Source organism: Pristis pectinata, chromosome 24 (genome assembly GCF_009764475.1).
Source record: "Pristis pectinata isolate sPriPec2 chromosome 24, sPriPec2.1.pri, whole genome shotgun sequence".
Classification (NCBI taxonomy): Eukaryota; Metazoa; Chordata; class Chondrichthyes; order Rhinopristiformes; family Pristidae; genus Pristis; species Pristis pectinata.
In genome coordinates, this window is record NC_067428.1 from 35,437,445 (window position 1) to 35,462,910 (window position 25,466).

The 25,466-nt window shown below is 43.3% G+C and overlaps 2 protein-coding genes across 4 annotated transcripts in view; both read left to right on the forward strand.

Annotated features, from left to right (window-relative positions):
• Window positions 1–24,977, forward strand: part of LOC127582443 (tyrosine-protein kinase JAK2-like) — a 130,735-nt gene extending 105,758 nt beyond the window's left edge. Inside the window, 7 exon segments of the mRNA XM_052037703.1 lie at window positions 1,209–1,345; window positions 2,461–2,650; window positions 5,184–5,308; window positions 6,463–6,635; window positions 7,743–7,860; window positions 20,263–20,370; window positions 23,277–24,977. Of these exon segments, the coding sequence (XP_051893663.1) occupies window positions 1,209–1,345; window positions 2,461–2,650; window positions 5,184–5,308; window positions 6,463–6,635; window positions 7,743–7,860; window positions 20,263–20,370; window positions 23,277–23,381 (956 nt within the window). The 3' untranslated portion in view covers window positions 23,382–24,977.
• rfxank (regulatory factor X-associated ankyrin-containing protein) overlaps window positions 1–25,466 on the forward strand; it is an 830,559-nt gene that overhangs the window by 584,139 nt on the left and 220,954 nt on the right. The gene's annotated exons all lie outside the window — the stretch shown is intronic.

Genomic DNA, 25,466 nt, shown 5'->3' on the forward strand with positions numbered 1-25,466 from the left:
GTAGACCATATCTACTGCCCTGCCTCACCACTCCTCTTCGTCACCTTTTCAAAAAATTCAATCAATTTGTGACACACACGAAATGCTGGAGGAACTCGGCAGGTCAGGCAGCATCTATGGAGGGAAATGAACAGTCAATGTTTCAGGTCGAGACCCTTCATCAGGACAAATGATGAAGGGTCTTGACCCAAAACGTCAACCATTTGTTTCCCTCCATAGATGCTGCCTGACCTGCTGAGTTCCCCCAGCATTTTGTGTGTATTGCTACAGATACCAGCATCTGCAGAATCTCGTGAAACACGATTTCCCACACGCAAAGCTGTGCTCACTGTCCCTAATCAGTCCTTGCCTTTCCAAATGCTGGTAGATCCTGTACCTCAGAATCCCCTCTATTAACTTTCCCATCATTGATATTAGGCTCACTGGCCTGTAGTTCCTTGGTTTGTTTTTGCAGCCTTTCTTGAATAAAGGCACAACATTAGCCACCCTCCAGTCTTCTGGTACCTCATCTCTTGCTAAGGAAGATAGAACTATCTCTGCAAGGACCTCTGCAATTTCTTCCCTAGCTTCCTTGGATACACTTGGTCAGGTATCAGGGATTTGTCCACATTATTATGCTTTAAGACCACCAGAACATCTGCATTCATAATGTAGATATGTACCAAGACATCACTATTCATATCCCTTAATTCCTTAATAGCTTCCATGACCTCCATGGTAAATACAGATGAGAAATATTCACTTAAGACCTCTCTCTTCCCTTGTGGCTCCACATAGATGACCACATTAATCCTTAAAGGGACTGATTCTCTCCCTAGTTATCCTTTTGCTCTTAATGTACTTGTAGAATCTCACAGGATTCCCCTTTACTTTATCAACGAGGACTATATCATATCGGAGCAGCATTCTGTGTCTTGCCGGTGTTGATGTATTTGGTGCATTCAATTCACTAGAAGCTGCACTGACAAAATTCAAGACACTTCAGTGGCAAAAGAGACGTGAAAACCATTAATTTAAAAGCAAAATGCTTCAGATACTCAATTTGAAATATAAACAAAAAATGCTGGAAATGCTCAATAGGTCAGGCAGCGTCTGTGAAGAATGAAGCAGTTAGTGTATCGGGTTGATGAGCTGGGCCCAGACTTCTAACCACAAAATCTTACTGCAATCACCCCATGTACTTCACAATCCTTGCTGTTTTCTTTCAGACTACGAACGACTGTGTGACTTGTCCCCCAGTAACCTTCCAAATACAAATGACTTCTGGCACTGTGTTGCTATGAGGAAACAGGAAGATGCGAACTTTGAAGAGAGGCACCTCAAATTCATTTCAATGTTGGGCAAGGTATTGTGTACAGAGAAGCTGGAAGGGTGGGGGAATTGGGGGAGGTGGGAGAGGGCTGACCATGTATATACTCAGGTTGTATCAAAGATCTGATTTACTTTTCACAGCCTTTAGTCTGATTTTGCAGCCATATATTTGTGTGCACAGCAGACACCCACAGGAACATGATGTTAAACGATCAGTTCATTTTCTGTGAAGGTATTCATTTCAAAGCTCAATTCTGACCCATAATATTGGCTTCAATCTGTGCTGTGGAATCTTTAATTCCCACCAATATGACAGGCAGGGAGATGGTTTTACTGTCAACTCAGCAGCCCTCTCAGTGTTGCACTGGAAGTGTCAGGCTGAATGATGGGCTCAGATCTCTAGAGTGGGATGAGGGCTCAATTCTTTGGGGATATACTTATGTCATGGAAGCTCTAAGATGATGCATTTACAAGGCAGGGGAAAGTATGTCTACTGGGGCTTAATGTGGAGAAATGTGAAGTGACGCATTATGACAGGAGGAATGAAGAGAGGCAAACAGAATAAAGCACATTGTTGTAAAGTGGGTGCAGGAGCAGATGGATCTGGGGTATGGGTGCACAAGTCATTGGAAGTGCAGAGCAGGATGAGAACGTGGTTAACGAGGCATACACAATTCTGGGCTTCTGTGGTGTAACAATTCCTTGATTCTTTGAATCACAATAAGTCAGCATGCAAGTGCAGCAGCTAATGAAGAAAGCAAATGGAATGCAGGCCTTTATTGCAAAGGGTATGGGATATAAAAGTAAAGACACTTTGATGCCGCTTTACAGAGCATTGGGGAGACTGCACCTGGAACACCGTTTTGATCTTATCTAAAGATTAATATACTTTCATTGGAGGCAGTGTGGAGAAGGTCCACTGGGTTGATAGCTGGGATAGAGGGGTTGATGCGTGAAGTAAGGTTGAGCATGCTGGGTCAATACTTATTAGAGTATAGAAGAATGAGATGTGACCTTACTGAAATATAAGATTTTGACCAGGATTAGAGGGTGTTGAGAGGATGTTTCAACTAGATGAGGATGAGACTCCAGGGTAATTCTGGAGAGGTTAACAACTTTTTCCAATTTGTCTGGTTAATTGACCAACAGGGAAACTTTGGCAGTGTAGAGCTGTGCCGATATGATCCCCTTGGAGACAACACAGGGGACCTGGTGGCTGTGAAGAAGTTACAACACACAACAAGAGAGCACCTTCGTGACTTTGAGCGGGAGATTGCAGTGGTCAAGAATCTCCACAGTGAACACATTGTCAAATACAAAGGCGTTTGCTACAGTGTTGGTGAGTATGATTGGTCTTTTTGTTCCTCATTTCTGTTATTTTGCTTTAGCATTTAGTCATAGAGTCATAGAGCACTACAGCACAGAAACAGGCCCTTCGGCACATCTAGTCCATGCCAACCTGATCTTCTGCCTAGTCCCATCTATGTGCACCCGGACCATATCCCTCCAAACCCCTCCCATCCATGTACTTATCCAAACTTCTCTTAAGTGTTGCAATTGAACCCACACCTACCACTTCTGCTGGCAGCTTGTTCCACACTTGCACCACTCTCTAAGTGAAGAAGTTTCCCCTCAGATTCCCCTGAAATATTTCACCGTTCACTTTATAAGATAAGATATCTTTATTAGTCACATATACATTGAAACACACAGTGAAATGCATCTTTTGTGTAGAGTGTTCTGGGGGCAGCCCGCAAGTGTCACCACGCTTCCAGTGCCAACACAGCATGCCCACAACTTCCTAATTCTTACGTCTTTCGAATGTGGGAGGAAATCGGAGCACCCAGAGGAAACCAACGCAGACACGGGGAGAACGTACAAACTCCTTACAGACGGTGGCCAGAATTGAACCTGGGTTGCTGGCACTGTAATAATGTTACACTAACCGCTACACTACCGTATAACTTGCAGTTCTAGTCTCACCCAACCTGAGAGGAGTAAGCCTGCACCAATTCACCCTATCTATACCCCTCATAATTTTGTATACCTCTATAAGATCACCCCTCATTCTCCTGCGCTCCAGGGAATAAAGTCCTAACCTATTCAACCTTTCCCTATAACTTAGGTCCTCAAGTCCCAGCAACATCCGTGTAAATTTTCTCTGCACTCTTTCACACTTATTGATATCTTTCCTGTAAGTAGGTGACCAGAACTGCACACAATGCTCTAAATTCAGCCTCACCAACGTCTTGTACAACTTCAACACAACATCCGACCTCCTGTACTCAATGCCCTGATTTATGAAGGTCAAAGTGCCAAAAGCTCCCTTTAGGACCCTATCGACTTGAGACGCCACTTTCAAGGAACTATGGACCTATATTCCCAGTCCCTCTGTTCTACCGTACAGCTCAGAGCCTTACCATTCACTGTGCAAGTCTTACCCTGGTTTGTCCTCCCAAAGTGTAGCACCTCACACTTGCCTGCATTAAGTTCCATCTGCCATTTTTCAGCCCACCCTTCTAGCTGGTCAAGATCATGCTGCAAGCCTTGATAGCCTTCCTCACTGTCCGCTACACCTCCAATCTTGGTGTCATCCACAAACTTGCTGATCCAGTTTACTAAATCATTAATAACGATGATAAACAACAATGGACCCAACACTGATCCCTGCAGCACACCATTAGTTACAGGCCTCCAGTCAGAAAGAGAATCATCTACTACCACTCTCTGGCTTCTCCTACTAAGCCAATTTTGAATCCAATTGACTACTTCATCCTGAATGCCAAGCAACTTAACCTACTAGAGCAGCCTCCCATGCAGGACTTTGTCAAAGGTCTTGCTAAAGTCCATGAAGACAACATCCACCACCTTTCCCTCATCAACCTTCTTGGTCACCTCCTCAAAAACTCTACTTGGTGACATCATGTTTACTCTTTCTTTTAACAAAAGTCAAGGCGCAGGAGACCACTGGGGTAATAGAACAGGGGTCCAGGTTCATTTAATTCCTGTGATGAGAGAACTGCTCAAGAAGAGAGATGGAGAACAAACTTGCTTTATTGAGGTTTAGAAGAACAAAATGTGATCTTCTTGAGCACCTTTCCAGAGTCTGCTTTACCTGGCTGAAGGGTGGCAGCAAAGGAATAGTTGAAGTTTTGAGTCAAAACCCTGCACCAGGACTCTGTCAGACATTTAGGACTGACAGAAGGCATTGCAAAATGGTTGTGAATTTTTCAAATTCCCTCTCCCAGATAGCCATTGAGGACTTTTTTTTTGAGTTTTTTTTCTAAAAACTTAATTTGAATTTTGGACTGGGTAATTGGTTGGGATTCTGTGTCAGGGACAGAAGCCAACTAATTTTAAACACAGTGGAAAACAAATAAAACTGCAGATGCTGGAATCTGAAACAAAAACAGAAATGCTGGAAGAACTCAGCCGGTCAAGCAAGATCTGTGTTATGAGAAATTAGTCAATGTTTCAGATCTGAGTTCTGAGGAAGGGCTGCTGACCTGAAACATTAACTGGTTTCTCTTTCCACCAATGCTATTCAACTAGCTGAGTCCTTCCAGCATTGCGGATTTTAAGCACATGCTTGTCTTTAATGCTCTCCACTCAAAGAAAAGTTGCAGTTTAAACTTTCTCAATTTTCAGAAGTTGAATGGAAGTAACCTTGACAAAGCTGATTTAGCCCTTTACATGCTGATTCCAATGGCACAAAGTGTGAAAAGCTGCAGAAAAGTAAAATACCATTCTTAACAGGCCCAGCTGATTGTAATGTGGCTGCATAAGGGACAGTTGGAGGTCTTCAGCAATTGTCTTGATGTGAGCACAGTGAGGGTTCAGAATGAAGGAAAGTCTGTGTGATGTATCCATAGGGCGCAGGAACCTGAGACTGATCATGGAGTACCTGCCGCATGGAAGTCTGCGAGATTATCTGCAAAAGAACAGGCACAGGTTGGATCACAAAAAGCTCCTTCTGTATGCCTCTCAAATATGCAAGGTATGTACAACCAGAGGGTAAGTGTTTGTCTTCACAGCTGAGAAATGTATTTCTTTGAAAGGGTCAAGTGGACAGTGTGTGCTCGTATAAACAGAACAGTGTGAACAGGTTCCTTGTATCAGCCCCACTAAGCCCCGAACACAAATATAAACTGACACAAGATCAGCTGTTTGGACTTTTTACTCTATGCAAGGATCCCTGTTAACCCAGATATCAGTCCTTATTTAGGAGAGTGTGCTCTCCTTTCTGAGACAAAGGTTATAGGCTCCAGCTCCACTTCTAGGCTTTTGTCAGACTGGTTTAAAGCATTCTCCATGCAGTACTGAAGGACTGCTACATTGTCGCAGGTACAGGCTTTCAGCTGAGGAATTAAACTGAGGATCTTTTCACTTCTCTGAGTATTAAAGAACCAGTGGCAATTGTCTAAGAACTGGGGTATCCTCCAATTATCCTGGCTGATATATTTCCCTGACTTGTGTTCAAAAACAATTTGCCTGTAGTAATGGTTTTGGGAACTTGCTGAGTACTAATTTATCTTTGCTCTTCCTACACTTGAACAATAACAAAATCTAAAAAACGCTGCACACATCATAGATATTCTGGGAAGGTCTGAAGCTGTAAAAAAAATGTAAGGGAAATGTACAACTTTTCTTTACGTCACACTCATTATATGGAGATCTTCTACTTGTTTCCAACTCTGCACACATTCATGACTACCTGCCTCAGCCATCCCACCCCCATTCTCCTTGGTGGTCACCTGACATGTACATCTTGGTGATGTTGAACCTTCCTGTTGTTTGAAAAATTCTTCATTCCTCCAAAGGATCATTCTTAACAGTTAGTCATAGAGCCGTTACCTAGTTCCCAAATCTGCCAATCACATCACCGCCATTGTCAGAAATTTGGACCTTAAGTAAAGTGCTCAATCTTTTTTAAATCTCATTTTTTTAACCTGTTGAGTTTTTTTTTAGATTTTGCTTCAGTGTCCAGCAGCTTAATCTTAGAGCCTCAAGGGCATTCTTGAAATTGACAACCGAATGAAGATTTTGAAATCTCTTAGATTGTTTAGCTAATGCATTAATGACACCTCAAGGGGAAAAAAATGCTCCTGTCAACAAACCTCATGTGCTAATTCTTTCTGTTTTTGTTGAAAGGGAATGGAATACCTTGGCTCAAAACGATACGTACACAGGGACCTGGCAACTCGGAACATTCTAGTAGAAAGTGACACCTGTGTAAAAATAGGTGATTTTGGACTAACCAAGATTCTGCCTGGAGACAAGGATTATTATAAAGTTCTGGAGGCAGGAGAGAGTCCAATCTTTTGGTAAGAGCAGTCCATTAGTTGGTTAGCATCCACTCCTGGTCACTCAGTGGTCATTTCTTTCCAAAGCAACCCATTACCAATTGTATGTTGAAGCTGGTGTAAAAACAAATACAGCTCTTTGCTTTTTACCCAGACCAATCATCCTCTCAATTCTGCTGTTTAGCTGTATCATAACCAAAATATGTCAGTTTGAGGGGGTCATGGTCTCAAGAAGAACAAGTAGATTTACTTGGCCCATGGCAGAGAAGTTAGTTTTCCTCACTCCCAGAACACTGAGAAATCTCCAGTGACATATTTTAACAAAGCCGCTTCTTTATCTGTTGCAATTTTGTGAATTCAATCTTTCATATCTGTCCAACACCAGTAGGAAAGCCAGTGTGCTTCATTTGATCATATTACATCAAAATGTTTCATTGCCTTGACCATGTTTGATATTGCAGTTCTTCCTATCATTAGCCACCTTCTGATTTCCTTGCATACCTGTCATTACCAGTAACTGTGCTTAATGAACAATGAGGGCTCCCTGTGATGGCTCAGTGAGTTCTTGCACAGATGTGGTATTTGATCCACTGTTGAAGGATAGAGTGATGTGATGGGTGCACTGCACCTGTGGGAACACTTGCCCAGTTGAAGCTTGACATCAAGGGCAATTTACCCCACTTGATCAATAGCACATTCATCACACTAATTATTCACTCCCTGCACAACCAGTGCACTCTGCATGGTGGATATTCACATAATCTACACTGGAAACAGCTTCTAAGACCACAATCTCTACCACCCAGAAAGCACTTAGTAAAACCACTTCCTGAAGGTTTGCTCCCAAGTCAGTCTATCCTGACAGGGACCACTGGGTAAAATCAGCAGTGCTCACCTGTGACTCCAAAATCATGATCCAGTGTCACTAAACCAAGGCCCAGTTTAGGACTTCAATGTAGGACAGGTGTCCAGGTTGAGAAAATTACAAGTTTAATAAACTTTGCACTTTAGAATATTTTGATGGCGTATGCTGCTAACCTGTTGAGTATAGAGGGTTTGCCAGTAATCTTGATGGTATTAAGTAGAAAATCTAGACTGTAAAATTTTAATCAAATTCTTTGTGTTTAGGTATGCTATTGAATCTCTGTCAGAGAGCAAATTCTCCAGAGAGTCAGATGTGTGGAGTTTTGGTGTTGTGCTTTACGAATTGTTTACATACGGTGACCATAGCAGGAGTCCACCAACGGTGAGTGGAAATATCACAAAACACCATTCCCCTTGCTGTGTTTATGCTGCCAGATTTCTATTTTATAGCCTGTGGAAGCAAACCTGAGACTGCACCAAGATCTCAATGTGGAAATCCTTCCTTAGTCAGCCTTCCATTCCAAATCACAGCCCAAGGATAAGCTGACTCTCTGGTGTAAAGTGAGAGGGAACTGGCAGTTGGTTCTGCTTCCCTCACATCATTTTAACATTGATTTCCACAGAACTAAAAATTATGAGTATTTTGGAAGGGGCTACTGACTCACTGTAACCTTATTAATAGTACCCTACAAGCAGCATTTTGTCCATTCTCTATTGGTTGGAAAGAGACTTGGGCTTTTCTATTGACCCACTGGAAATCTTGGAGTAACCTCTACAGCCATATTGAATATGAGGAATGTTTTGAACTGCTAGAAAAGAAGTCAAGAAGGGAATTAGGAGAGCCAGGAGGGACCATGAAAAGTCATTGGCAAGTAGGATTAAAGAGAAACCCAAGGGATTCTACACCTCCACTAGGAGCAAGAGAGGGTAGGACCACTCAAGGATAAAGGAGGGAACACGTTCTTGAAAGCAGAGGATGTGGGCGAGGCCCTAAATAGGAACTTTGCATCAGTATTTACCAAGGAGAAGGAAGTGGAGGATAGTGAGATCAATGTGGAGCATGTTGATATGCTCGGGCATTTTGAGATTAAGAAAGAGGTAGCGTTGGGTTTCTTGAAGAACATAAGGTGGATAAGTCCACAGTGCCTGGGATATATCCCAGGTTATTATACTATAACAATATTATACTATGTTTCAATCAAGCCCCATCTCATCAATCTCCTAAACTCCAGTGGATACAAGCCTAACCTAAGTAACTGAAGTATAACCTCGTGACAGACAGAAATGCTGGAAGAACTCTAGCAGTCAAGCAGCATCTATGAAAAGAGAAACCAGTTAACATTTCAGATCAATGACCTTTCCTGAGAATATTCTCAAGTTCTGAGGAAGGGTTGCTTCCCCACACCAATGCTGAGTTCTTTTAGCCTTTGTCTTCTGTTCAGATTCATCTGCAGTTTTTTTCTATAAGCTTCCTACCTTTTGTATTCAATTCCCCTCACAATAAACAATAACATTCGATTACCTTTCCTAATTACTTTCAGTGCCTGCATAACTTGCCTTTTACAGATCTTTCATGAGGACATTCAGATCCCTCTGCATAAGAGCTCTACTCTCACCAGTTACATAATATTATTATTTATTTTTCCTGCTAAGATAGACAATTTCATGTTTTCTCAGATTATACTGCAACCGTCAGATCTTCGCTTGACTTAACTTGTCTACGTCTTTCCAGCTGCCTTATTCTCTCTTTGCAACTTTCTTTCCTCATTGTGTCATCAGCACATAATTGTAAAAAGTTGAGGTTCCAGCAGCATTTTCGATGTGCACCGCTCTATGCATCTTTCTGATGCTGTGGATTGTTATTTAACCACTCTTCTATCTTTGTCAATATGTTATGTTCTATATTCCAATACTCCCACCTTCCAAAGACGTACAGGTTAGGAAGTTGTGGGCATGCTATGTTGGCGCTGGAAGCGTGGCGACACTTGCGGGCTGCTCCTAGAACACTATATGCAAAAGATGCATTTCACTATGTGTTTTGATGTACACGTGATTAATAAAGAAGTCTTGTCTTGTCTTGTATCTTTGATGTGGCACCTTATCAAATGTCTTTATGAAGTCTAAGTACAATACACAGCATTTGTTACTACTTCAAGCAACTGCAATAAATTGGCCAAACATGATTTTCTTTTCATAAAGCCACATTGACTTTGCCTGATTACCTTAAACATTTTGAAATGCTTTGCTATGCTGTCTCTAATAATAGCTTCTAACATTTCCCCATGACAGATGTTAAGCTAACCAGCCTGTAATTTCCTGCTTTCTCTCTCCTCCCTTTTGAAATAAAGAAGTTGAATTCACTATTTCCCAAAATATCAACTGTCCTTCCCTGCTGCCATATCCAGTTTGTTTTCGGCCTAATGGTTGTACAGGTAAAATGAATGGTGGTAATGATTTACTGATGAAGCAGAATCAGATTTATTATCACTGACATATGTCGTGAAATTTGATGTTCTGCGACAGTACAGTGCAAGACATAAAGACACAAAAATTGCTGAAGTTACAAAAATAAATAACAAGGTAGTGTTCATGGGCCGTACAGAAATCTGATGGCAGAGGGGAAGAAGCTGTTCCTGAAACGTTGAGAGTGGGTCTTCAGGCTCCTGTACCTCCTCCCCGATGGTAGCAACATGAAGAGGACATGCCCTGGGTGGTGAGGGTCCTTAATGATGGATGCTGCTGCCTTGAGGCACTGCCTCTTGAAGATATCCTCAATGGTGAGGAGGGTTGTGCCTGTGATGGAGCTGGCTGAGTCTACCACACTCTGCAGCCTCTTTCGATCCTGCACATTGAAATCTCTATACCAGGCAGTGATGCAACCAGTCAGAATGCTCTCCACCGTACATCTGCAGAAATTTGCAAGAGTCTTTGGTGACATACCAAATCTCCTCAAACTCCTAATGAAGTAGAGCTGCTGGTGTGCCTTCTTCCTGATTGCATCAATGTGTTGGGCCCAAGATAGATCCTCTGAGATGTTGACACACAGGAACTTGAAGCTGCTCACCCTTTCCACCACTGACCCCTCAGTGAGGACTGGTGTGTGTTCTCACAACTTCCCCTTTCTGAAGTCCACAATCAATTCCTTGGTCTTGCTAACATTGAGCGTAAGGTTGTTGTTGTGACACCACTCAACCAGCCAATCTATCTCACTCCTGTACACCGCCTCATCGCCATCTGAGATTCTGCCAACAACAGTGGTGTCATCGGCAAATTCATAGATGGTGTTTGAGCTGTGCCTAGCCACACAATCATGAGTGTAGAGAGAGTAGAGCAGCGGGCTAAGCATGCATCCTTGAGGTGTACCCGTGTTAATTGTCAGTGAGGAGATGTTGCTGCTGATCCGCACTGACTATGGTCTCCTGATAAGTCGATGCATCACCATAGGGATCATTTGTGGAGTGAATCAGCAATTTCCATGTCAATATTTATTAACTTTGCCAATTCTGTCATTCTGTTGCTTGGACTGGTGTGACAATGTTAACAACCTACATGCATTGTTTTGATGTTGCACATGGATAATCTGAGGTTTACACAGAAAATTCCATGGTATATAAAGCAAAAGCATTGGTATTAGAACTGACCCTTGAATGATTCAAATCTTTGGGGTTTGTACTGAGTTTGAAGGATCCTCTTGTGATCATATTCTGGAAGTGTATAATTAATGACTGGCTGTCATAATGTACAGTTCATATTTGAAATCTTGTATATAGTGTGAGAGGCAGCTTTAAAATACATAAAGATCATTCCTATTTCTGCCTCATTTCAACTCCATTCCATCAAGTATGAGTAATGGCAATTAGTGCACTGCTAATTCTGAAAAGCAACTCAGTTTTGGAAGTCAGAGGTCAGTGATGCATTCTACTCAGTTCAGGATTATGCACTTGATGGGCCTGCACAAGTTAAAATAGTGATGTGATCTGTTTGCTTTCTTCAGATCTTATGGTTATTTTGAATTTCAGGGGACTTGGTACTGCACATTTCCTGCTCCTCAGTAGGAATAAGGAAGAGGCATTTGAAAGTGAAATGACACTCAGGAGCGAAAGTGATTACCTTTGCATCCTGTCTCCTTAGCTATAAAGCGAAGCTATGAGTCACAACTAAAGTAATTAGACTTATGATTTCCCAGCAATATTTCAGAGATTAATTGACAAATAAATATTGGCCAGGACACTAGAGCAAAGTCTCAATTTATTTTTGAAATAGTGCCTTGGAATCCTCAATATCCATCTGTTAAGGTAATTATGCTCAGATTAACGTCTAATCCAAAATACAGCACTGGACAGTCAGTTTAGACTATTTTTTTCAGGATTCAAACCCAAACCCTCTGAGGAAGTTAACTTACTGAGCCACAGGAGTGCTGACGTCCCCAAAAATTTCCACATTGAGTTCTAGCAAAGCGCAACTTTGAAGGACAGAACAAGGCTTGTTTTCAAAATGGTGAAGATGCAAGAGCAAGAAGTATAAGAGTTGTACTTTAAAGAAAATAGAGTCACACAACACAGAAACAGACCATTAGCCCGACTCATCCATACAGTCCACAATACCTGTCTATGCTAATCCCATTTACTCTCATTATGCTCATATCCCTCTGCTCCTTTCTTATCCAAGTACTTGTCCAAATGCCTTTTAAATGTCATTGTTTCTGCCTCCAGCACCACCTCTGGCAACTTATTGCATGTAACTACCACCATCTCTTCAGATTAAAAGGACTGGTGTGGTGCAGATGGCAACAAAGATGAACACATTCCGTGTAGAACTTAACTAACTGGGAAATTGTATTTTTGTTTTTCCATTTAAATAGCCATGTAGACACCTTCTAATAAGCCAAGGAAGTACAGGGCAGGAAGTTGAGCATCAATGGTGGGCAAGTTATTAGAGGGGATTTTGAGACACAGGATCTACATGCATTTGGAAAGACAGGGACTGATTAGGGATAGTCAGCATGGCTTTGTGATGGGTAATTGTGTCTCAAGAATTTGCATTTTTTTTGAAGAGGTGACCAAGAGGATTGGCCAGGGCAGGGCAGTAGACATTGTCTATATGGACTATATAAAGGTCTTTGACAAGACCCCTCATGTTAGGCTGGTCCAAGTTAGATCACATGGGATCCAGGGTGGGTTAGAAAATTTTCTTGGTAGAAGGACTCGGGGTGCAGTGGAGGGTTATTTTTCAGATTCCAATCAGTGTGCCGCAGGGATCAGTGCTGGTTCCACTTGTTTGTCATCTGTAGTATTGATTTGAAAGGGAAGATTATTGGTATGGTTCATAAGTTTGCAGACAACACCTAAATTGATGGTACAGTGGACAGTGAGGAGGCTTATTTAAGATAACATGATCTAGATAAATTGGGACAGTGGGCCAAGGAATGACAGATGGAATTTAACTCAGTTGAAGGGTGAAGCCTTGCATTATGGCAAGGTAAGCCAGGGCAGGACTTGCACAGTAAATGGTTAGCCTGTGGAGAATGTCGTAGAACAGAGCGACCTAGAGATAGTACATAGCTTCCTGAAAGTAGAGGCACAGGTGTTTGGCACACTTGTCTTCACTGGTCAGAATATTGAGTACAGAAGTTGGCACATGTTATATCTGTACTAGATGCTGGTGAAACTGCACTGGATTGTCTTGTTCATTTCTGGTTGCCCAGCCATAGGAAGGTGTCATTCGGTCAGAAAGGGTGCACAAAAAAATTCATAAGAATGTTACTGGGACTGGATGGTTTGAGTTATAAGGAGAGACTGCATATTCTGGGACTTTTTTTCCTGGGGTGTAGGATGCTGAGGGGTAACCTATACAGGTATATAAAATCATGAGGGGCAGAGATAAGGTGGATGGTCAGTCTTTTCCCAGGGTAGAAGGATCTAAAACTAGGTTTAAGATAAGAGGGGAAAAACCTAGTGGGCGTGAGGGTCAAATTTTTCCACACAGAGGGTGAAGGGTGGTGTTGTATTCAAGTTTAAGATTATTGGTGCAAAATAAACAACCTGCTGGAGGAAGTCAGCAAGTCGAGCATAATCTGTAGGTGGAGAGGAATTGTTGATGATTCAGATTGGAATGGAGTGCAACTGGGAGTTTGGGATGGCCATTGTAGACAGTGTAGGTGCTCTGTGCATTGGTCTGCACTTCTTACTGATGTAGAGGAGCTTTTCAAAGATTCACATGTAGCTCCTCCAAACTCATCTACTGCATTCGGTATTCCCAATGTGGCCTCTTACATTGGTGAGACCAAGCACAAACTAGGCAACTGGTTTGCACAGCACCTGCACTCTGTCCACAATGGCCATCCCGAGCTTCCAGATGCATGTCATTTTGATTCCCATTCCCACACTGACCTGTCTATCCTTGGGCTTCTCCACTGCCAGGGTGAGACCCAATGCAAACTAGAGGAAAAACACCTTGTATCCACCTAGATAGTCTACAACTCGATGGTATGAACATTGAATTTTCCGATTTCAGGTAACCCTCATCTCCAGCGTGCTTCCCACAACCCCCCCCCCCCCCCCCACAGACGACTTTCTGATCCTCCAGCTTCCTACTTTGTCCCCTTTCCCATACCCCACCTTCAGCCCACTATCACTCATTTCCATCCCCTTCTCATTCTTGGTTCCATCTACCTACTACCCACACATTTATTATACCAGACACGGAGGACAGTGAGATCAGTGTGGAGCATATTAATATGCCAGGGCATTTCCAGATAAATGAAGAGGTACTGTTGGGTCTCTTGAAGAACATTAAATGGACAAGTCCCCAGGATATACCCCAGATTATGAAGAGAGGCAAAAGATGAGATTGCTGGGGCATTGACCAAGATCTTCATGTCCTCTCTAGCCATAGGAGAGGTCCTGAAGGACTGACAAGTAGCTAATGTTGTTGCTTTGTTCAAGAAGGGAAATGGGGATAATCCTGGAAATCACTGGTAGGAAAGTTATTGGAGAGGATACTTAGGGATAGGATTTGAGGATTTGGAAAAACATATCCTAGTTAGAGACATTCAGCATGGATTTATGTGTGGCAAGTCATGTCTTACTAACTTGATTGAGTGTTCCGAGGAAGTGACAAAGGTGATTGAGGGTAGAGCTGTGGATGTTGTCTACGTGGATTTTGGTAAGGCATTTGACAAGGTCCCCCATGGTAAGCTCATCCAGAATAATTAGATCCATGGAATCCAGGCTGACTTTGCTGTTTGGATTCAGAATTGGCATACCTACAGAAGACAGAGAGTAGTGGTTGATGGATCTTGCTCTGGCGGTCTAGGACTAGTGGTTATCCGCAGGGATCCACACTGGGACCTCTGTTATTTGTGATATATATGAGTTAGATGAAAATGTGGATTGGTGTTGGTGGGTTAGTAAATTTGCAAATGACACAATATTGGTGATGTTTTGGACAGTGTAGAAGGTTGCCAAAGGATACAGCAGTATATAAATCAGTTACATATATGGGTGGAGAAATGGCAGATGGAATTTAATCCAGGCAAGTGTGAGATGTTGCATTTTGGGAGATCAAATGTGAAGGGAAAGAACACAGTTAATGGTAGGACCCTTAACAGCGTTAATGTACAAGGATCTTGGGGTTCAAGTGCATAGCTCCCTGAAAGTGGCCACACAAGTTGATAGGGTGGTAAAGAAGGCATTTGGCATGCTTGCCTTCATTAGTCGAGGCACTGAGTTCAAGAGTCAGGTAATTATATTGCAGCTTTATAAAACTCTGGTTAGGCTGCATCTGAAATATTGCATTCAATTCTAGTCACCCCAATATAGGAAGGATATGGAGACTTTGGAGAGGGTGCAGAAGAGGTTCTGAATCAGATTTATTTTCACTGACGTGTTCTGCGGTAGCAAAACAAGACAAAAATTACCAAGTTACAAAAATAAATAAATGGTGCAAAAGAGGAATTACCAGGATGCTGCCCAAATTAGAGGGCCGGTGTTATAAGGAGAGGTTGGTCAAACTTGGGTTGTTTTCTCTTCACCCTTTCCAACACCTCCACATCCTTCCTATAATGAGGCGATCAGAACTGGACACAGTACTCTAAGTGTGGTCTAACCAGAGTTTTGTAAAGCTGCATCATTACTTTGCAGCTCCTAAACTTGATCCCACGACTTATGAAAGCTAACATCCCATCAGCTTTCTTAACTACCCTATCCACCTGTGAGGCAACTTTCAGTGATCTGTGGATATGAACCCCCAGATCCCTCTGCTCCTCTACACTGCCCAGAATCCTACCATTTACCTTGTATTCTGCGTTGGAGTTTGTCCTTCCAAAGTGTACCACCTCACATTTCTCCAGATTGAACTCCATCTGCCACTTGTCAGCCCAGCTCTGCATCCTATCAATATCCCTCTGTAAGCTTCGACAGCCCTCCACACTATCCACAACACCACCGACCTTTGTGTCATCTGCAAACTTGCTAACCCACCCTTCCACCCCCTCATCTAAGTCATTAATAAATATCACAAAAAGTAGAGGTCCCAGAACCGATCCCTGTGGGACACCACTAGTCACAGCCCTCCAATCCGAATGCACTCCCTCCACCACAACCCTCTGCTTTCTATAAGCAAACCGATTCTGAATCCACACGGCCAAGCCTCCCTGGATCCCTTGGCATCTAACCTTCTGAAGAAGCATACCACGCAGAACTTTGTCAAACGCCTTACTAAAATCCATGTAGACCACATCCACTGCACTACCCTCATCAATTTACCTGGTCACGTCCTCAAAGAACCCTAATCAGGCTAGTGAGCCAAGATCTTCCCTTCACAAATCCATGCTGACTGTCCCTAATCAGTCCATGATTCTCTAAATGATCATAGATCTTATCTCTTAGACTCCTTTCTAACAACTTGCCCACCACAGACGTAAGGCTCACTGCTCTGTAATTCCCTGGACTATCCCTACTACCTCTTTTGAATAAGGGAACAACATTCGTCACCCTCCAATCCTCCGGTACCATCCCTGTGGACAACGAGGACTCACAGATCCTATCCAACTGTTCAGCAATCTCCTCCCTCACCTCATGAAGCAGCCTGGGGAATATTCTGTCAGGCCCCAGGGACTTATCTGTCTTAATATTTTCTAACAGCTCCAACACATCCTCTCTCTTGATATCTACATACTCTAGAACATTACCCTTACCAACACTGTCCTCAGCGTCATCAAGACCCCTCTCCTTGGTGAATACTGAAGAGAAGTTATTCATTGAGAACCTCATCCACTTCCACAGCTTCCAGGCACATCTTCCCACCTTTGTCTTTAATCGGACCTACCTTTACTCTAGCCATTCTTCTGCTCTTCACTTATGAGTAAAAAGCCTTGTGATTCTCCTTAACCCCACTCGCCAAAGCCTTTTCATGTCCCCTTCTCGCTCTCCTCAGCCCTTTCTTAATTTCCTTCCTTGCCACTCTATATTCCTCACGAGCCCTGTCTGATCCTTGCTGCTTACACCTTATGTATGCTGCCTCCTTCTTCCTAAATAGTTGTTCCACCTCTCTTGTCACCCAAGGTTCCTTCACCCTGCCATTCCTTCTCTGTCACACTGGGACAAATTTATCCCTAACATCCTGCAAGAGATCCCTGAACATCGACCATATCTCTATAGTACATTTCCCTTCAAAAATGTCATCCCAATTTACACTTTCAAGTTCTCGCCTTATGGCCTCATAATTCGCCTTTCCCCAATTAAATATCTTCCCGTCCTCTTTGCTCCTATCCCTGTCCATGACAATTCTAAAGGTTATGGAGCAGTGGTCACTGTCCCCCAAATGCTCACCCACCAATAGATCTGTCACCTGTCCCGGTTCATTACCTAAAACTAGATCTAATATGGCATTTCCTCTAGTCGGCCTGTCAACATACTGTGGCAGGAATCCGTCCTGGACACACTTAACAAACTCTGCCCCGTCTAAACCTTTGGCACTAAGCAGGTGCCAATCAATATTTGGGAAGTTGAAGTCTCCCATTATAATAACCCTGTTATTTTTGCATCTTTCCAAAATCTGCCTCCCAATCTGCTCCTCAGTATCCCTACTGCTACCAGGGGGCCTATAGAATACTCCCAGTAGAGTAACTGCTCCTTTCTTATTCCTAACTTCCACCCATACTGACTCTAGAGAGGATCCTGCTACATTATCCACCCTTTCTGCAGCTGTAAAAGTGTCCCTGACCAGTATCGCCACCCGTCCTCCTCTCCTCCCCCTCCCCATCCCTTTTAAAACATTGAAAACCAGAAATATTCAATATCCATTCCTGCCCTGATGTCAGCCATGTCTCTGTGATAGCCACAATATCATAGTCCCATGTACTTATCCAAGCTCTCAGTTTATCTCCCTTATTCCCGATGCTTCTTGCATTCAAGTAAATGCAGTTTAGCCCATCCACCTTACTACTTTTGTAGCCTGTACTCTGCTTCTCCTTCCTCAAAGCCTCTCTACCTGTCAGATCTGCCTTTTCCCCATCCCCTTCTTCCTCTGACCTACTCCTCCAGTTCCCTTCCCCCTTGCAATCTAGTTTAAACCCTCCTGAACCACCCTAGCAAACCTGGCTGCAAGGATATTGGCCCCCCTCAGGTTCAGGTGTAACCCATCCTCTCTGTACAGGTGCCACCTTCCCCAGAAGAGATCCCAATGATCCAAAAATCTAAAACCTTCCCTCCTGCACCAACTTCTCAGCCATGCATTTATTTACCATCTCCTCCTATTCCTACCTTCACTATCGCATGGAACTGGCAGCTACCCTTGAGGTCCTGTTCTTCAGCCTTCTGCCTAGCTTCCTAAACTCACTTTTCAGGACCTCATCCCTCTTCCTACCTATGTCGTTGGTACCAACATGTACCACGACTTCTGGTTGTTCTCCCTACCGCTCAAGAATCCTGTGGACCTGATCAGAGACATCCCGGACCCTGGCACCTGGGAGGCAACATACCATCTGGGATTCATGCTCACTGCCACAGAACCTCCTATCTGTTTCCCTGACTATAGAGTCCCCTATCACTACTGCCTTCCACTTCTCCTCCCTTCCTTTCTGAGCAGCAGGACCAGTCCCAGTGCCAGAGACCTGGCTACTGCTGCTAGGCCCCTGCGGGTCATCCACCTCAACAGTTTCCAAAGTGGAAAACCCATCATTGAGGGAAACAGCCTCCAGGGTCCTCTGCTCTATCTGTCTGTTCATTTTCTTTCTCCTTTTCTCTCCCCTGACAGTCAACATTCTATCTACTTCCTGGACTCCAGAAGTACCTGCTCTAAGGGGGGGCGGGGGGGTGACTGTCTCCTGATGTACAGTATCTACATAACTCTCTCCCTCCCTGATGCTCCGCAGTGTTTGAAGCTGCAGCTCCAGCTCATCAATTTTGAGCCGAAGTTCCTCCAGCCTTAAGCACTTACTGCAGATGTGACCATCATGGACCGCAGTAAGGTCCACGACCTCCCACATCAAGCAGCTGCAGCACACCACCATATCCTCCATCTGAACTAATTCTTTTTCTTCCCCTACCTAGTTTTTTCCTACTTAAAAATTTATAACAGATAACAGGTAAACCTTACCTTTACTTACCAGCTACTCACCTACCTCACCCCTTTAAGCCGAAGCCCCTTGAGCCAAAGCCCAAATCACTCTGCTCCCACTCACTCTGCTGCCCACTCCGATGCTGCCCACTGGATATGGTGGTCTTCTTTTTAAACTGTGCGCACACTAATGACTGAAGTCACACACCTGCACACGGTCCTCGAAACCGTTAGAAGTGGTGGGTGTCCGGAGTACACTGTCAAGGGTGGTGATGGAGGCAGATACGAGAGGTGGTTGAGAATCTCTTAGACGGGCACATGAAATTTAGAGAATGGAGGGACATTGACCTTGTACAGGCATCGTTAGCTTAATTAGTTTGGCACAACATTATGGGCCAAAAGGCTTGTTCCTGTACTGTACTGTTCTACGTTCTAACAACTCCTCACCTCCCCCATCTGGTTTTGGTTCCATCTGCCTTCACCTGTCTCCTCATGGTTCCTATTATCACTTTCCTTGCATATCAGATTCCACTACCAGTGGCCTTCATTCCTGCTTATCTGCCTCTTGGCTGTTTCCACCTTCACCCTCCCCTCCCACACCTGGCTCCATCTGCCCATTTTTTTCTGCCTGCTATCATCCACCTGCTCTGTCTCCTAACTCCACCCCTCCCTCTTCCCTACTTGACTTGATCTGTCTGTCATTCTTCACCCCTCGTCAGTCCACCAATCACTCACCGGCCTGTTTCACCACTCCCTCTCTTCTCTTTATACTGACCCTCCTCCCTCTCCACCTTTAGTCCTGATGCAGGATTTCAACCCAAAATGTTGACAATTCCTCTCCCCCACAGGTGCAGCTCAATCCACTGAGTTCCTCCAGAAGATTGTTACTCCAGATTTCAGCATCTATGGTCTGCTGTGTCTTCAGTTTATTGACTATTGAAACCAACTGAAGAGCCAGAGTGTATTGTATAGAGCAGCATCAAGAATAGAAAAGATGGTCAATAAATAGTGGTTGGTTGAGTGTTTCAGAACGTTTAGATTGCACCAGGAAAGGCTGAGTTGTCATTAAGTCCTAGAAAGAATGAGTTGGATTAGGAGACCACCTGATGGGTCTAAATCAAACTTCACTTTGAGGAAAAGGAGTATGCATAAGCCTGCTGCACCTCAGTAGGAACGCTGGAGAAGCCCCAGAGGCACACTTATCCTTTCCTTTTCTCTTTTAAAGGAGTTTCAGAGAATGATTGGTTCAGATAAACAAGGACACATGGTCTTCCAGATGCTTGAAGTTCTGAAAACCAGTCGCTTACCAGCACCCCAGGACTGTCCAAGAGAGGTAAGAATCTGTACAGTAGAAGGAATGTCCAAACCTTTGTCTCGGTGGGGGTGGTCACATGAAAATTGAAATCTATGGCAAGATTGAAACTTAATTGACCTTCCTGAGGTAATTTAGCAGAAAGTTGCAAACTAAAAATCATATTTAACTTCGCCTTATCACTGAAATTTGGTAAGTCAAGGATTTGAGTTGAGAAGGTGTGGGGAGGGAGAATGGACCACAGTTCCTGATAGGATCACCTGTTACTCTGCCACACCCAATGCTGCAGAGATTGACTATAGCAATGACTGTAATCAAACCCAGCCCTTAAGAATTTTTCACTGTCATTACAACTGTTTTCATCGGTCTGGATATCATCACCCTTCAACTGGCTTATCCTATGACCATATTCCTTTCAATATCCAGTGTGATTAAATGTTCGTACTGATGTGCCAATGTTGGATCTGAATTTTTGCCAGAGTGCAAAACAACAGCACCATGCATCCATCTTTCACCTTTGGCATATTAAGATTTCCCATTTGTATCACAAGTGTGGTACCAAACAAAATTGGCACCAATTAAAAATATGAAGATCGGTCAGATGTTTAACTGCAATTAAACAGGGGTTGATGACACACTATCTGGAGCATTGTCTACGATCTCCTCGTCTAAAAGAAGTGGATATATTGGCATGGAGGGAGTGCAGTGAAGGTTCAGCAGACTATTCTCCTGGAATGGCAGGGTTGCTGTAAAAGGAGAGTCCAAGTGAATTAGGGGAACGTTCTGTGGAGTTCAGAAAAATGAGGTGCAACCTCACTGAAACTTGCAACATTCTTACAGGGCTCAACAGGGAGGATGTGTCCCCTGGCTGATGGTTGTCGAACCAGTAGTCACCGTCAAAATAAAGGCAATGAGGAGGAATATCTTTCACTCAGAGGGCAGGAAATATTTGGAGTTCTCTAACTCAAAGGGTTGTAGAGACTCGGTCATAGAGTGCATTCAAGCAGAGATGGATCTTAACAGAAGCAAGGTCTATGGGCAGAGTGCTGGAAAATGAAACGGAGGTAGAAGATCATTCATGGAATGTTGTGTTCCATTCTGGTTGCCTCATTATAGGAAGGATGAAGCTTTAGAGAGGATGCAGAGGGGATTTACCAGCATGCTGGCTGGATTAGAGAACATGTCCTATGAGGAAAGGTTGAGCAAGCTAGGGCTTTTCTCTTTGGAGCAAAAGAGAATGAGAGGTGACTTGATAGAAGTGTATAAGATCATGAAGGGCATAGATAGAGTGGACATCTAGCACCTTTCCCCCAGGGTGAACAATGGACAATACCAGAGGACATCTGTTTAAGGTGAGTGGAGGAAAGTTTAGGGGAGATGTCAAAGGTAGGTTTTTTATACAGTGATGGGTGCCTGGAACGCACTGCCGGAGGTTGTGGTAGAGGCTGATACAAAAGGGACATTTAGAAGACTCTTAGGTAGGCACATGGATGACAGAAAAATGGAGGGTTATGGGCTGTGTAGGAGGGAAAGGTTAGATTACTCATGGAGTAGATTTATATAGGACGGCACAACATTGTGAGCCAAAGGGCCTGTATTGTTCTATGTTCTATGATCTTAATGAATAGTAGAGAAGAGCTGAAGGACTGGACAGTCTACTCCTGCTCCTATTCATTACATGATATTGTGGTCAATGAAAAACCTCGTTAAAAGTGCAAGTTTTAGGGAAGCGTGATATTGAGATGAAGGGATTTAGGGAAGGAATTCCACAACTTGGTGAGGCAGCTAAAGACAGTTCTCCAGTGGTTAAGAGTGGGAATTGCAAGGGGGCAGTACATGAGAAAGAGGGATATCCCACAAAGTTGCAAGGATGGGAAAGGTTATAGAAATGAGCTGATGAAAAGACAGGGTTATGGATGATTAATGGAGGTTTTGTGCAGTGTGCTGTTCCTCAAGGCTAATACTTGGTGTCCATTATAGAAATGGTCAGGGATTTAGCTCCCTCTCTAAAGTAACTTCAACAGAAGCTCCAGCCATTACCTAGTTTCTCCCAGAAGAAAGTGAGCAGGAGTAGTCCAGTCAGCCCTTCAAGCCTGCTTTGCCATTGAATAAGATCAGGGCTGATCCAGTGTTGGTTTCAACACCAATTTCCTGTTCCTTCCACCCCCTACCCCTTGACTCTCTTGTAGCTTAGATGTCTATTAATCTCCACCATAAATGTTTTCAGTACCTCCTTGGGTCACTGGGTTAGAAGAAATTCCTCTTCACTGAAGTGACAGAGGATTGATGACATAAACAGAGTGATAGACATTATCTACATGGAGACACAAGAGAAGCTGGAATCTGGAGCAAATACAAACTGCTGGAGAAACTCAGCAGGTCAGGCAGCATCTTAGAGGGAAATGAACAGTCGATGTTTCAGTTAGAGATCCTTCATCTGGAGTCCAGGTGAAGGGCCTCAACCTGTAATGTTGACTGTCCATTTCCATCTACAGATGCTGCTTGGCCTGTTTAGCAGTTTGTCAGAGATATCGTTAAGGTCCAAGTGGACAACAGCAAAAAACAAAGTCCCACATAGTAGGCTGGTCCAGAAGGCTAGAATATGAGATCTAGGGCAAGTTAGCCAATTGGATATAAAACTGGCTTAGCAGTAGGAGGCACAATGTAGTGAAAGCAAATTCAAAGGAACTTTCAAAAAGGAATCAGAAAAATTAAGGGAAATTTTACCAAGGAGGGATGGGCTGGATGGATCTCTCATGCATAGCTACATTCTTCAGTTATACCCAATGAGTTAACAACTGAACAAGTATCATTCCCCACACCAGCCAATATGTTACTGGCCAATCATATTCTGAGACTTCCTGTGGCATTTGTTTCAATAAGCTGGGCACCACAATGAGAACATTTTCTTCATATTTGTTATTTAGATCTACAATGTCATGCTGAAGTGCTGGAGTCACAATCCTGCTCAAAGATTAACTTTTGTGGAATTGCTGAACAAGATGGAGGAAATGCAAGTTGCTATTTGCTGACAAGTGCTGCTTTTGGAAAGCATTCACTTCAGGGCCTGTGGAATGCTGTTCCCTGCAGCTTGGAATCAACACAAAATGGCTCAAAAGAAACAGTGTTTGCCTTGTGAAACTGTTGAATTGTCTCAGGGTGCTACACCAGTATTGCTATGCAGTGCACCATGGGATCTTCAGATTGCTCATTTCCTCAAACTGCATCTTCACATCAAATCTGAACTTTGGAGGCATTAGACAGGACTAAATCATCTTATCATCTTCCATGCTTTTGCATTGCTTTCATGACTTTGAAATAGTTGAGCTCACTCGCTGAGAAAGAGCAGCAAGAGATTGGGGAGCTGTATTGGCAACATGAAGTTTATAGAATTTATCATCTGCTGCAAAACATTCAACCTGGTGATACCTTCCTAGGCACAAAAGCTGGGAAAGGGAAGGCTAATGGAGCTATGCTTGGAAAGGACAAGAGCAAAACCAAGGTGTTGGGTACGTGTTGGGGGTGGGATGAGGGAATTTAAAAGTGGCAGTACAAGTTAGACCAGTAATGTTGACAGAGGACTTCATGATCTGTCATTGTTCAGTTGAAAATGGGAAATCTCATTAAAATGCAAACTGTTGGCATCATAGGGTTTTGACATTGTCATATTGTGAAGTGTAGGCCGAAATTACCTCTTTTTAATGCAGCATGCAATCTTTCCACCAAGTATGGTATGACATCTACTTGGGTTCTGAAATGCCTGATATTTTATACAAACAATCTAAATTAGAAATTGGACCCATTTGAGACATTTTTTTAAATGCAGAAACTACATCAAAAAGTGGTTTTAGCAAAGGTAAATCAGTTCAGTCACCATTTCTGGGTCAATAGCTGCCCATCAGATATTGACCTGGATACTTAGAATGATAGGTATTTCACAATTCAGAAGGAGACTATTTGTTCCATTGTGATGGTGCTGGTTAATAAAAAGTTGTCCAACCTAATACCATTTATATCAAGGCAATGTTTGACCAAATGTGGCCTTAATGAAGACGTAAAAGACTAAAGTCACCTCAATATGGAGCAAAAAACTACTGGACAAACTCAGCAGGTTGAGCAGCATCTGGGGGCAGAAGGAATTGTCAATGTTTCAGGCTGAGACCCTACATCAGGAGTGAGAGTGGAGCGAGAAGATGGACAATAGAAAAAGGAGAAGGGAAATGAAACAGGTGCCAGTAGGTGAAAGGTGGACTGTGGAGGGGTGAGGGATAATGGCATATGGATCCAAGTTAGGAGTGCGGAGTTGGAAGACAGAGGCAGGTGGATGATAAGTGAGAGCAGACAAGAGAAAAAAGGACAGATGGAGCCAGGTGAGGGGAGAGTGAAGGAGACAACAGCTGGAGGGAGATAAGCAGAACATAAAGGGTTACCAGTGCTGGAATCTGATAAGCAAGGAAGGTGATAATGAGGACCATTAGGAGAGAGGTGAAGGGCAGATGGGGGAGGAGATCTGACAAATGAAATGTGAGCAGTAAGTGGATGGAACCAGGGAAACTATGATTACTGTTGCAGTCTTTAAATTGTACCTGCTTCTTGATCTCAGCTACACACAACGAATAAATAAATCTTCTTGACTCAAGATCAGCCTTCCTATGACTGTATTTATAAAGATTTTTGGAGCTTTGTGGAATCGCATTGTGTACTTGTATTCTCATGTGTGATTGTAGGGGGCAGGGTTAATCTCTACCCACAGCACAAGCAAACCTGCCCACAAACACATTAACCCCAATGATGTGCCACCTGTCCAGCCTGCATAGGTCCCATCTCCCCCATAACCAGTACAGTGCCACAGATTTCGGTACTCAGTGAAATATAGCTCTGGGTGTAATCTGGGGTCACCAATTATGAGGTGTTGCTACCTGCTTTCTTTAAATTCTTCATATTATTGCATTCTTACTTGCCAGACCATCTTTTTGCCAGGAGTTCAGTGTCAGATGTACAAATGATGCAACTTTCCCAACAGAGCTGGCTCACAGCTGGGGACACTGACCGAGGATAAGAGGTTAATGTTGGTGCACCTATCCTGCTAGAGGATTTTTAAGAGACAGTATTTGGTA